The following is a 13,898-nucleotide window of genomic DNA, read 5'->3' as shown; positions in this document are numbered from 1 at the left end:
CACACTTGAAATAATTCATGTCATCTTTTTCGCGAACCATTCCCATGCTAGTTCTATCATATCCAGTCCTTTTTGACGTAGGATTACGTCTTTCCGGAACATTGGGGGTCATTCTGCAGTTTCAAATTTGAGACCGTCACGAAAAGTGGTCAGGAAGTATGGGCTAATAACTCAGCCGTCTTTCAACCGATTTTAAAGATTTTGGTGTTAATCGATCGACGAACTCTTTAAGATTTTGCTCAGCTATCGAAAAAATGCATTCAAAGTGCTGAACTATTGAACAATTGAATTTTACTAGGCACTGAAAATCGGTAAACCAACCAATCGCGATGTGCATCGCAAGCACAGACATCAAAATCGTGCAACCTACGGGCTCGACTCCAATCCTCAGTTCAACTAAATTTTCTCGGAGAGCGGGCACAACGATGACGCCCGTAGGAGCAGTCTCAGCAGAAAGTGGAACATCGAGAGGCCATCGCTAAAAGCAACAATCTTCGGGCTATCGTTTAGTTACTGTTAGTGGCGCGTTTTGGAAGGAAGACCGGTTCTTCGCAGGACCGATTTGTTATTAGAGGGTAGAGTTGATTGCAAAAATGGCAGCGATTACGGTCCCCGCATACCAGTGGCGTCACTGAAAATGTTTTCTTAATAGTGACTATTTAGCAGAAAAGTGAAATTTTTACGCAAGATACGGACTATCGTTTGTTTGCTATGATTGATTAGAAAGGCGCATTGTGGATCAAAATCAATTCTTGGCAAATGTACTATTGAGAGGTAGAGCCAAAATATTTTCTTCAAAGTGCACATCATAACCGCTTGGCGACGGTAGAAAGTTGGAATCTGCTATCTATTAAAAGTGTGGGAATTAAACAATGATGACGTCTCACATCATTGAGTTGCGTCAAATGAGATTTTCCCAAGATTCTGATTTCGGCGTACTTGCTGTTTATTATTGGAAAGGCGCGTCATTGGAAACAAAATCATCTTTTTACACGGGAGAAGGTTGAACCGAGACAAAAATCTGCAAAACTGCAACTCATAATCGCTTGGTGACGGGCAAAGTTCTTTGGCTGTAGCAGCCGATGCGCTCCTTGCATGGAGACGTTCCAAAACAATGTATTAGGATGGATGACTTCTATCGTGTTCCAGCGGCAAATTCTTAATTGGCTGACAGTGCATCAGTAGTGGAAATTCATTACAAAATTTTGATTTCCGGCGTGCACGGTACGAAAATTCCTCTCCTCTTTGAGTGAGACTGTGGCCCTGAAAAGGGCCGTTTTAAGTGAAGCTACTTCCTCGTTCATTCATTAGGAGCTGACTTACTTGGTGACGACTTTGGAACCCTCCGAAACGGCGGGCTTGGCCAGCTCGACACGCACGAAGATACTCGACGCCTTCGATGAGACGCCCTTCTTATCAGCCTTTTCACCATCGGTGATTTCTGGTCGGCGCTGCGATGTAATTGTCCTGCCGAATTTCCGAGAAGTAGTAGTAGTAGTTTATTACTACTGATGAGACGCCCTTGATGATGTTTCTTCTCAGCCTTTTCACCGCCGGTGATTTCTGGTCGGCGCTGCGATGTAATTGTCCTGCCGATTTTCCGAGTAATAAATTGTCCTGCCGATTTTCCGAGAAAATCAGACTTCCGCTGGTCAGAATACGTTTGCATGGACTTCGAAGCCCCGCCCCTTTGAGCGCCGTATCATTGGCATCGGCTTGCTTGCTCCGCCTTTCTTTCGTTCGATGCCAATGCATTCGTACATAACAAGGGCCTCTTCTTCTCCTTCTTCTTCTTCTTCTTCTTTTACAAATCAAATTGCAAATTATGATCGCTTTTCATCGGCTTGTTTGCTCCGCCTTTCGTTCGTTCGATGCCAGTGCTTTCGAACATAACCAGCGACTCTTCTTCTTCTTCTTCTTCTTTTACTTCTTAAAAGTGCAAATTACAATCGCTTGGCGTCGGCAGCAGCGCAAGCGCTCTTCGGAGGGGGATGCTGCGAAAATTGATTCGCATGATGGCGTATGTCGCGTTTTAGCGGTAACTTATCGAGCGGCTGACATTGGGGTCGGTAGCAATGAAATGAAATTTTTTCTAGATTCTGCTTCGGTTTTGTTGCTGCTTGTGATTGGGAAGGTGCATTACTGAAAACAAATGGGTTCTTTTCAGAATCATAATTTCACACGAGAGAAGATTGAGCCGAGACAAATGTTTTCAAAGTACAAATCATAAGCTTTATTGCTGCTTGTGATTGGATAGGCGTATTGTGGAAAACAAATTGGTTCTTATAATAACTATCATATTACATGGGAGTATTTTGAGCTGAGACGAATTTTCTGCAAAGTGCAATTCATAATTGCTTGAGAGCAACAGAACAACGCCGTATTTAAATAAATATGAAAATTGCTAACATTTGAGTAAATTTTCAATCGAATATCATCTCTAATCCCAGCACCTACTAAACAGGGGTATTCTTGAAATAAACATTTTCTCACCAGGTTCAACTTGGCATTCAATATGCATGCATTCTCTAGCACAGACATCACTTTTCAATAGCTAACGTGATGCAATTTTCATATTTTTTCGATATACAGTTAGTGTCTCGTATCACATCGGTGAAGTGAGAAACATTAGTTGTGCTTAGAAGAAGTTTATTCGATACTAGTGAATACAGTGCGATGTCGCAATACTTGGCAGCGAAGTATAAACGCAATTCCAGGAAGCGTGAAAGGGATCAACAATCGGACGCACCCTCAAAGCTTCCAAGGACGGACGCTGAACGGGCACGGAGTTATCGGGCCAAGTTGAAAGCGGCCAAGGGTAGTACGTCGTCGGCTACCGGTTGGGACGCTGGCGAAGGGCCCTCAACTCGAGGTAGGAAGTTATTATTAGCAGCAAATGTGTAAATACATATCAATAATGTGAACTAATCTTCAAATTCTATGATGACAGTATAGAAATTTTGCATTTTATCATTTTATATAGCAGATTTATCTATAAATGTGAAATTATCAACGAATATTTTCTATTACCTATTTTCTATTACGAATACCTCTATTTCTCTTTGCTTGTCGTCGAATGTATTACATTGTTATTACACATTATTTATATATTATTTTCAATAAATGTAGCATTGACAACATGGTAAGTACTTTTAACGGCTGAAGTTCTTCAAGTACTTGAAATATATACTGCAAATGTTTACTTATTAGCTTATTTAGCCTGAATTGTTTGTTGGGTTTTTATAAATCGCTAAACGATAAATGGAACAATATAATTCCAATCCCAAAAGCCCAAAAGTTCTTAGATATTCAATTTGTTAATATAGTTTCGAATTCATTCACTTGGTAGGTTACATTAGCCTGCCAGTAGAGTTGAAATCACACAATCGGTAAGATTTGGTCCTTTGATTTGGTGTTGAATTAAATTTGCAAATCGATTGTGTTTGAATTTTGCATTCATGTATTAATGGATAAGATTTGAACCGAATTTCTATTTTGTCTTGAGTTTGAATTTCGATATATTTTCGGACATATTATTTAATTGTTCTGAATTTGAGTATGATTCGGATTAAATTTGAATTAAATAGTTGGAGCTTCTCAAATATTATTTTTATTTAATGAATTATTGGGTCGTATTAAATCTACGGTGTCTTTTACTTGTTTATTATTTGATTCAATTGAATTTTGAATTTAATATTTGGAACAATAACATATTAGATTCCAGCGAATCGCAAAATTTTAACAAATATGACATAAAGTTAAGATTTACTTAAACTTTTGGATAGTGTGTTTTGTACAAATATATCCTAAACACATGCTACTTGAATTTTATATTACTATGCTATTGTTGTTTATAGTACGCTTGGCAATAATTTTTCATTTCATCTTTTATGTTTTTAAATGTCTTATTGTACTTGGTACAGTCATTTTAAATGCGAATGCATCTGTCAATTATGTATATCTGTCTGTCAATAAGGATTAATCTTCCCGTGTTACAATTTCTTCGAGTAGAATTCAACTTAATCCGTGCTGATACGGTCGTAAACTCTGATCATGAAGATTCCGACGCCGGTGAAAATGTTGTGATGCAGTCCGCAAGAGCAGATGTCGATGATGAGCGTGGTGACTTTGAAGAAAACGTGTCTGCTGTCGATGATGATGGCGAACATATTTCTTCGCTTTTAACACAAGACAAACCCAATTTCGATCGGGCTGATCAGGAGTTCCAGAAACGTTTCGTGGAAAACGATTTCGGTTGCGCTTGTGATGTGTGTGCTAGAATCTGGTTCAGGAATGATTTGAAACCAATCTCCGACTCAAATGCTGCCGTGTTACTGGCGACAAATTATTTCGAAACGGTGGAAGGATTTTGGCGTGTGCTACATGTCGAACAAGCCTGAACTGCGGATCAATTCCACATTGTCGCAATCGAATGGCTTTACATATCCCAAGTTTCCGTCCAATTTGCCTCCGCTAGACCCTCTCACCACAAGACTGGTGTCTCCCAGGATCAATTTCATGCAGTTTCGTCGTTTGCGGCATACTGCAGGTTTGTGGAAAAGTTATTTTAACTTAAAAATGTATTACATCAAATAAATATATGATTTTCCTAACCTATTTTCATTAACATGCAACAGGTAGTTTGGCAATAATCGGCCAAATTATCAACATTCCAGTCGACGTGGCCCAGATGGTAGGCGAACTTCCCCGCCACCTGGATGACGACTATGCTATCAACGTGTGCATCAAGAAACACTTCATACACAAATCAAGTTACTTGTCCGGCTACGTGAAGAAAGGTACCGTTAAAGCATGGCTGAACTATCTGGTTACTACACCGCTCTACAGGCGGAATGGAATTGTTTTCAATGAAGAAAATTTTGCTGCGATCGGACAAACAGAGCAGACGGATATTTCGGTGGAACGTAGGGCAGTAGACCTTGAAGTCGTCGACGAGATGAACGAGGTAGAAATGATGATTGGACAACAACATACGCTCATGTGGAATGAAGACAAGTGTCTGGAACTTGCACCGGCACAAAATCAGAAACCGCTTTCCATTATCTACGATGAGTTTGCTGAGGAGCTGTCTTTCCCCGATATTTATCTTGGTCATCCGAGATGCTTCAACCGTGAAGTCCATGTGACAGCGTTCATGATGGCTACTAGCGAGGTGCGACGTCGGGATCGGCGGGCGCGAGACCGGAGCATATTTTGTATATGGCCATGAAAATCATGCGGCTGCGGGTATCGGAAGGATTGAACAATACCTTTAAATGCATGGGCACGGCCAACATAACAAGGGCGCAGTTGCAAGATCGGGAATTTTTGGAAAGCTGTATTGAGCGTAACCTCTCTTTTCTGAAATCTATTCCGAACTCCGTTCAATATTGGCAGCAAAGAAAACGGGATGTTTTCGCCATGATCCGGCAGCTGGGGAAACCCACGATGTTTTTGACGATGAGTGCAAATGAAATTAGATGGCCTCACCTACTAAGCATTCTGCGGAAGCTTTCTGGTGGATCTAACATTGCGGAAATGGACGATATTGTGCAACAGTTGTCTGCACTCCAGCGTGCTACACTTGTCAGCGAAGATCCTGTCACGTGCTGTGCATATTTTCACAAGTTGGTAAACATCTTTCTGCGCCTTCTGTCATCGACCAGGTTGAGCCCGTTCGGCAAATACCACGTTGTAGATTATTTTAAGAGGATCGAGTTCCAGCATCGTGGCAGCCCGCATGCACATATTCTGCTCTGGCTGGCGAACGATCCCCGTGAGGATGTTTCCGAAAGAATGCCCGCTACTGTTGAGTTGATCGATTTTCTGTGCTCCATCAGATCGGAAGATCTGCCTGAGACCTATGGCAATCAGGTGGGTTTAAATTTCGCATAGTTTCTAGCAAGTAATCACTCACAATGTCAAACCCTTTTAGGTTCATAAACACACGTTTACGTGTTTCAAGCGAAACGATAAACGTTGCCGGTTTAATATCCCGTACTGGCCAATGGATCAAACCAGAATTCTGATCCCTATTACAGCCGGGGATGGCCGACTTCAACAGCTAAACAGAAAGGAAGCGAAAATGCGGGAAGCTCTTGAAACGAAGGTCTACGATAGCCTTGACGCGTTTCTTGTTGATAGCAGTTGCACGTACGATTACTACTTGGACGTGATTCGCTCTTCCATTCGCCGACCAACAGTTCTGCTGAAACGTTCCATGACGCAGCTTTGGACCAATCCATTCAATCCCTGAATAGTTGAGAAGCTCAAATCCAATATGGATTTGCAGTTTGTGCTGGAGGAGTTTTCATGTGCTGCTTATGTTGTGGAATACGTAAACAAGACCAACAGAGGCATAAGTAGTTTACATCGTGACCTCATAAAGCTCCAGGAAGAGCATCCAGACCAGGACTACAATGGATTGTTGAAGAAGGTCAGCATAAAAATGTTAAATTCCGTGGAAATGTCTGCCCAGGAGGCTGCTTGGTATTTGCTTCGGCAACCGATGTCAGAAGCCAGCCGCAAGGTACCATTCATCAAATGATATAGTTTTCACAATTTAGAATTCAATTTCGTTTTAGGTTGAGTTTATTGCGACAATGTGGCCACAAGAGCGAATAAAATCCAAGAAGCGGAACAAACAGATGGACGAAGAGGATCTCGACGACAATTCCACCGATGTGTGGACGCTAAACATCATCCAACGGTATGAACTGCGCCGAGGAATGGATGATATCTGCTTGGCGGATTTCGCAGCATATTATTCGGAAGAAAGATCCACGAAGCATTCATATAGACTCCGTTTAGTTCCCCGTGTATTGCGTTGGTGCTCATACAGTATGGTGGAAATGGTCGACTATAAGCGTGAGATGGTTCTCCTCTTCCTACCGTTCAGGAATGAAGTCTGCGATGTACTTGATCGGAACAAGTTCCTGAAGTTGTATGAAGACAACGAGGCCGCCATTTTGGCAAAGCACAAGGAGTATGACTGCGAAATGAACTTGGATCAGGTTGTGGAGGAATACATCCGCATATGCAGCGAAGACGATGAGCAGCAGGTGATTGCCGACCAGAAGCGCGATGAGTTCATCCGCACGATCGTCATGGAGCCGAATGATGACGATATTCACAACTTGCCAACAGGACCCTTGGCAGCTGTCGTCAAACAGCGATCAAATGTCTTGTCAAAGCAAGAATATTGTGAAATGGTGCGTGCCACGAATGCAGAGCAGCGGGATTTGATTGTGCAAGTAATCCACAGCTTGCATTCCTCTGAAGAAAACTGCAAACCAGTGCAAATATTCTTCACTGGCCCGGCGGGCTGTGGCAAAACGTTCACTTTGCGCATTCTAATGGAGACAGTGAACCGGTACAGCCAAGCTCATAATAAGCAGCACAACGCTTATGTAGCATGCGCATCCACTGGAAAAGCAGCGGTTGCAATAGGTGGAACAACAGTGCATTCCGCATTCCGGATTTGCATGTCGCGTAGGCAAAGCTCAAAGCTGAGTTTCGAGGCATTACAACTGTACCGGAACGCCTTCGCCAACGTGAAGCTCATCATTATCGACGAAACAAGCATGCTGGGTGCTGATGTCCTCAACACAGTACATGTCCGGCTTCAAGAAATCACGGGGAACTACGACGATCCATTCGGTGGAATGCCGATCGTATTTTGCGGCGATCTTCGTCAATTGCCACCGGTCAATGCGCGGGCGGTGTTTAAACCGAGCATAAACTCCATGCACGGCGCCGTTTTATGGCAATCTCTCGACTTCTACCCATTGGTTCAAGTTATGCGACAAACCAACGAGCAGTTCTCCGGCATTCTCACAAAATTGGCAGCGGTGAGCGGATGTCGTCTGAGGAAATCGAGCTTATTGAAAGCAGGTTCCGTACGGAGGAGTGGTGTCGGCAGCATGTCCCTCGAGGGATCCGGTTATTCCATCGGAACGCTGATGTCGAACGGTATAACTCTGTGGCGTTGATGGATCGAGAGGCTGTCGAATGTACTGCAGATGACCTATACTCTGGTTATAAGGACAATTCCCAGCTGGCCAGTGCTCGCACAAAGGTGCATAAGATGAGTGTAGTAGAGACTGGTGGCTTACCGTATCTGTTGCGTCTTGTTCTTGGTACACCTTATATGCTGACCACCAACGTGGATGTCGAAGATGGCATCGTGAACGGAGCGATCGGAGAGCTCATGCATGTTGAGTACAACGAAGGAAACTCGCAGCAACAGGCAATCACGAGGCTTTGGATGGCATTCGAAAATGAGTCCATTGGGAAGATGTTGAGAGTGAAGGCCAGACCGCTGGTGTATTCGAGACCTGGGGTGCTACAAACAGGCTGGACTCCAATCGTCAAACGATCGGCGAACGTAACCCTTAACGGTGGTGTTAAGTGCAAAAGAGTTCAGTTTCCCGTTGTAAGTGCGTGTGCCCTCACAGTCCATAAGTCCCAGGGAGGCACATTCTCGGAAGTCGTATATAATTACGATAAGGGTCAGGAACAGCAGCTAGTTTACGTTGGTCTTTCCAGGGTTACATCAATCGACGGATTGTATCTGACGAATGCCAGTAACTCATTCCGGTTCCACCACGGAAAGGGTTCTATGACCCCTAGAATGAACGACCTTCGGACAGAACTTGAACGTTTGAGTAACCATCGTATGCGCACCATTACAGACGATATCATGGAAGCTATAACCGCAAACAAGTTGGCTTGTACGTTGATGAGCATCAATGTACAAAGTTTGAATGCACACTCGTCGGACATTGCAACAGATCGGGTGCTTACCGCCGTTGATTTGCTTGCAATGAGCGAAACTTGGCTTGACAACGGCACAACCACAAACATCAATGGATACCTTTGTGTTTGTCAAGAGAAGCGTGACGGAACAAGAGCGGGAGGAGTGGCAATATTTGAACGTGCTGGTTCGTCGACTATGGCCGTTTCTCACGCCATTACGAAGCTCAATGAAAGCTATGACCCAGCATTGAGTGTAGCAGACGAATATGGGGACTGCTGTGCTGCAGAGGTTTCGATCATGGAAACCCGCACGTTACTGTTTGCGGTATATATTTCACCAGGTATAATCAAATAGTAGTTGTGTTTGTATTTAAGTGTGTTGCATTAAATTTTGAATATTTACTAGGTACCACCCTGAAGCAAAAGAAATATTTCTTAGTGCGCAACCTCATAAAGTACACCCATGTTGCCATGCCCGTGGTAGTGTCGGGAGGCTTTAATATTGATGTGACGAAAGAGGAGAACAGAGATTTCATCTGGTTCGTGAAGCAGTTTCTCTATCTGGATTGTGCTTCGGGTCCAACTATAGCAACTACTATGGGTGGCACATGTCTCGATCTAACGTTCACCCGGAACGTAAGTGTGGAATGCAGGAGATACTGCACGTACTTCCCCTACCACCGGCCTATTTTGTCGATTCTTGCGGTGTCCTGCGGTAAAACTAATGATTTAGAATTAAACATAGTTCTCTTCATCAGTTATGTTATTTTATTCTAGAACCGATCCAATCCCAGTGAAGTGAATTAACGTCACTGATCGTCGTTGGTCCGCTAGTTCATCTGCCAAAACGTTCGATTTAAACCAGAATGACCAATCATTGACATCAGCCGGACAGTCCGTAGCAAAAATAGATAATTGATCCTGAAAATGAAACTTGAGTATTTGGTAATTAAATTTATATTTAGATCATAATGTATTTAATATGAAACATTCTTTCCGTTTTGTTCTTTTCTTTGTTTTCTACAGATTCAGCCCAACAGTGGATTGATGCATCCTTTAACATTCATCGGGACCACGGCGTACATCACTTCAAAAGGCTTCAAGCCAACATAAACAAACGGCCCTTTTCAGGGCCACCAAATATTCATGGAGGAAGATGTTGTTGAGGCTGTTGTTTACCGATCTTCTGTTTCTTTAATACTCTGCTTATAGTTATAAACCGAAATGAGTTTATAGTAACAATCAGGTTTTCGCCCATTTATTTCAGGATATGCGACATGTCGAGGATATTCCAACCCAGATTGAATATACAGCCCCATCTTCAAAAATCAGCACCAAGAAACATATTTAGAGTTTCAAAATAAAATCTTCTACACTTACGTAATCCTACGTCCAATTGGCGGTCGTGTCTCGGATACAACCTTCTACTTTTTACTTCTATCTCTCAAAAACAGCTTCGATTAAAGTATACTCCCTAAACGATTTGAAGTAACATTGAATTTGGAAACGTATTTTCTCTAAACCTTTTTATTTTATTTTTATTTTGTCCTTTTTGTTCGACGAAAATAGCCACAACACTCATGTTAACGTGCATAACAAATAATGCGTGCAGATATCTATGTTAAAAATAAATCAACCTAAAACCCCAACACCCCAACAACGTCCTTCACACACAGGCTGGAAATCGATTCCGGCCAGTCAGTGTGTGCTCATTCAGGTGCGGTGAGTTGGTTTCGAAGTCAGTTAGTCCCTATACGATGAAAGTTGTTTTATTTTTTTCTTCTCTCTAGTTCAAGGGTAGAGTGCCAAAAAGGGTTGCCCGAAAATGTTGATTCAGGACCCCGAGCTGCGGAATGTTCTCGATGATTCAATCAGATTTTAATGGGGCCTCCTTTGCCATTTGTGAAGTTGATCCTTTTTGTGGGGCTTGTTGCGAATTAATAAATGGACTTGGCTTGATCTGGTGATGATTGGGAAGTCAGTTTAAAAAAACTATATGATGTGGAAAGTTACACATACGTGTGCGATTGATTATTTAAACCAGAGAGGTTGTTTGTGTAGACTAACCGAATGACTTTGATGGGCATAATGAAGAAGGATTACGTGTTTGGAATATAAATGTTAGGGTTTGATTGGCTTTGTTTATTTTCTATTGAAATGGGCTGGATAGGAACTGAGCGCTATTTGGAGTTGCCTGGGGTATGGCAAGCGCTCTTAAAGTTAATTTATTTATCTTCAAAGGGCATTCAATGGATGAACAACAAGTTGAATGTAAAGTATGATGTAGACGTGCCCTCAGCAGAGATTCGAACAACCCTTTTAGGTTTTGAGAAGTACACATCATTTTCTATTGCAGCAAATGAAAATTGATGAAAGTTAGTTACAGCAAAAAAGAGGCGGCACAAAACTTGTGGTAATAACTCGTTTATTCAAATCAAGATTGATCAAAAATGATACTGTGGCAAAGTGATTAGATCTACAAGAATTTAGAATCGTTTCGCTTTTTCCTGCATACGGTTGCGCTGAAGACAAATGATTTCCGTTTAATATCTGACATTTTGGTATTGTCACAGAGCTGCTCTCCAAATTTTCCTATCCATAAATTTCATTCCAACCGAAATAACTCACTCCGTGCTCAATTGTGTATCTCGTTCATCCGTTAATCCGCGCAAATCACTCACAGTTGTCTCGGTGATATTTCACTTACAAGTCCATCCCTCACTGCGACTGCTTGTCGCTAATCCCCTCAATCATCCGTTCAAACTCGTCGATTCAAAAGGATTATAAAAATCAATTGTGAAATAACAACCTTCCATTCCGTTCTGCTTCTCCGCAGATAACAAATCCATACTGGCCAACACGGACTGGAAACGGCTCTGGCTGGAAACGGGCCAGCTCGGCGGCGGCGGTGGTGTTGGCGGCAGCAGCGGTAGCAGCAGTCAAACCGGCACGAGTGGTGTGAGTGGAACCGGCGGAAGTGGAAGTGGCATTATCGGAACCATCAGTGCCGGCATCGGAAGCCCCAGGGCTGACAATCATCTCGATGGCGGTGATTCTTCTATCGTGGATGATGGCGAGGTGAGTTTGGGGCGTTTATGTTGGATGGGAGCGAGTAAAGTTTTGTTCTGTTTCATTATTATGGTTTCGGAAAGAATAATCGCAGTGGAAGAAATGATAAATATGGTTGATGACCCAATGGTTTTAGATAGATAATACAGTAATATCCCGATTTTATCACTACTTCTGGTGAATTTTGGGGTGATAAAATAGGGAATGCGACAAAATTAAAAAAAAATTGTATGACATTTTTTTATTCATTTCACAAATATGAATCAGTTTATGCCTTGGAAAAGCTAAATCCGTGATCAGTACCCGTTATTTCTTGTCGGAAAGGCTTACAGAATCCAAAAACAAAGCAATGAAAAGTAGACCTGTGCGCCGAATTCCTGCGGAAGTTCCTCTCGGAATTCCTGCGGAAGTTCCTCCAGGAATTCCTGCGGAAGTTCCTCCAGGAATTCCTGCGGAAGTTCCTCCAGGAATTCCTCCGGAAGTTCCTCCAGGAATTCCTCCGGAAGTTCCTCCGGAAGTTCTTCCAGGAATTCCTCCGGAAGTTCTTCCAGGAATTCCTCCATAAGCTCCTCTGAGAATTCCTCCGGTAGTTCCTCTAGGAACTCCTCCGGAAGTTTATCTAGAAATTCCTCCGGAAGTTCCTTTAGGGATTCTTCCGGCAGCTCCTCCAGGAGTTCCTCCGAAAGTTCTTCCAGGAGTTCCTCCGGAAGTTCATGCAGGAGTTCTTCTGAAAGTTCTTCCAGGCGTTTCTCCGGAAGTTCTTCCAGGAGTTCATCCGTAAATTCTTCCAGGAGTTTCTCCGGAAGTTCTTCCAGGAATTCCTCCGGAAGTTCTTCCAGGAGTTCCTCCGGAAATTTTTCCAGGAGTTCCTCCGGAAGTTCTTCCAGGAGTTCCTCCGGAAGTTCTTCCAGGATTTCCTCCGGAAGTTCTTCCAGGAGTTCCTTCGGAAGTTCTTCCAGGAGTTCCTCCGGAAGTTCTTCCAGGAGATCCTCCGGAAGTTCTACCAGAAGTTCCTTCTTCTGTGGAAGTTCCAGGAGTTCCTTTGGAAGTTTCTCCAGGAGTTCCTCTGGAAGTTCCTCCAGGAATTCTTCCGAAAGTTCCTCCATAAGTTCTTCAGGAGTGCCACCGGAAGTTCCTATATGAATTGTAGTGGTCGCTGTGCCGCGGCTGTTCCTGGAGGATTTTCCAACGGATGGCTTACGCGCCACCTCCGAAGAGGAGCACCTGCCGTGTTATTTTTTCCGGCTAAAGACTGGTTACTGAACCAGTCTGGAAATTATTGAACACACCAGGAACACGTGTAACCGACCACTCACACTCAAATTTTCTAACTTACGATACCAACAACCAAACTCTTACAATCCTGACCAACGAAACCCACTCTCAACGCCTATCACGTATAAAGTTATCATCACTGGTAACAATCTTCTTACACCATCTTTCCTTTCCCAACATTCACTAAGTCAGATGGCGAAAATAGAAAATTAGAACATCGGACCAGTTTGCAATGCGATTCAGAAGTATGGTGTGGAATTTGTGATGGTACTTCGGTTCAAGATTTGGAAAAATCTGAAAACATCGAAGAATAATGTCGTCCGAACAAGACACAAAATGAACTACGGACTTTTAGGTAGCAGAAGAAGATAAAAAAAAAGTGAATAACATGCATATGTCCGAATATGGGCCCATAAGTTATACGATAAACTTTTGTGTGGAAGATTGTTATGCAAGGCGATGATGATGATAAACCATGAGTGAAGTTCGCTTATAAAACACTTCCATGGGACCATTTCGACATGATCCGTACTGGTAAAGTATTGACGTTGTTGACAAGCAAGCTTATTAAGAAAAAATCAGTAAAAAAGCAATGCTTTTGTTAGAAATTTTAAAGTGTGTAATTCTTTCAAATCCATTTGCAGCGATCGATACAATAACAGTTGATGTGTACGTTCAGGAATTCTTGTAGCGGCAGTTACTGTCCATTATCCGAAAGCATCATAATCCAGCACTATTTTGGATGGTTTTGATTTCAGTGTATTACGTGATGGACACGGTAATCTGGTACAAAACAA

The 13,898-nt window shown here is 42.7% G+C and overlaps 2 protein-coding genes across 5 annotated transcripts in view; both read left to right on the top strand.

The window, feature by feature from the left end:
• Positions 1 to 13,898, top strand: part of LOC134209409 (zwei Ig domain protein zig-8) — a 969,833-nt gene that overhangs the window by 515,123 nt on the left and 440,812 nt on the right. For all 4 annotated transcript variants that reach the window (XM_062685397.1, XM_062685395.1, XM_062685396.1 and 1 more), the window contains one exon: positions 11,594 to 11,835. In XM_062685397.1, coding sequence (XP_062541381.1) covers positions 11,594 to 11,835 — 242 coding nt within the window. The remainder of the gene's footprint in view (positions 1 to 11,593; positions 11,836 to 13,898) is intronic.
• LOC134214967 (uncharacterized) lies at positions 6,275 to 9,870 on the top strand. The gene is made up of 5 exons (XM_062694240.1): positions 6,275 to 6,529; positions 6,585 to 7,723; positions 7,798 to 9,098; positions 9,164 to 9,393; positions 9,784 to 9,870. Exons 1-5 carry the CDS (start codon positions 6,281 to 6,283, stop codon positions 9,868 to 9,870), a joined length of 3,006 nt encoding a protein of 1,001 aa, XP_062550224.1. The 5' UTR covers positions 6,275 to 6,280.

The sequence above is a fragment of the Armigeres subalbatus genome, chromosome 2 (genome assembly GCF_024139115.2).
Source record: "Armigeres subalbatus isolate Guangzhou_Male chromosome 2, GZ_Asu_2, whole genome shotgun sequence".
Classification (NCBI taxonomy): domain Eukaryota; kingdom Metazoa; phylum Arthropoda; class Insecta; order Diptera; family Culicidae; genus Armigeres; species Armigeres subalbatus.
The sequence above is the reverse complement of the archived record's forward strand: the minus strand, read 5'-3'. Positions and strand labels throughout refer to the sequence as shown.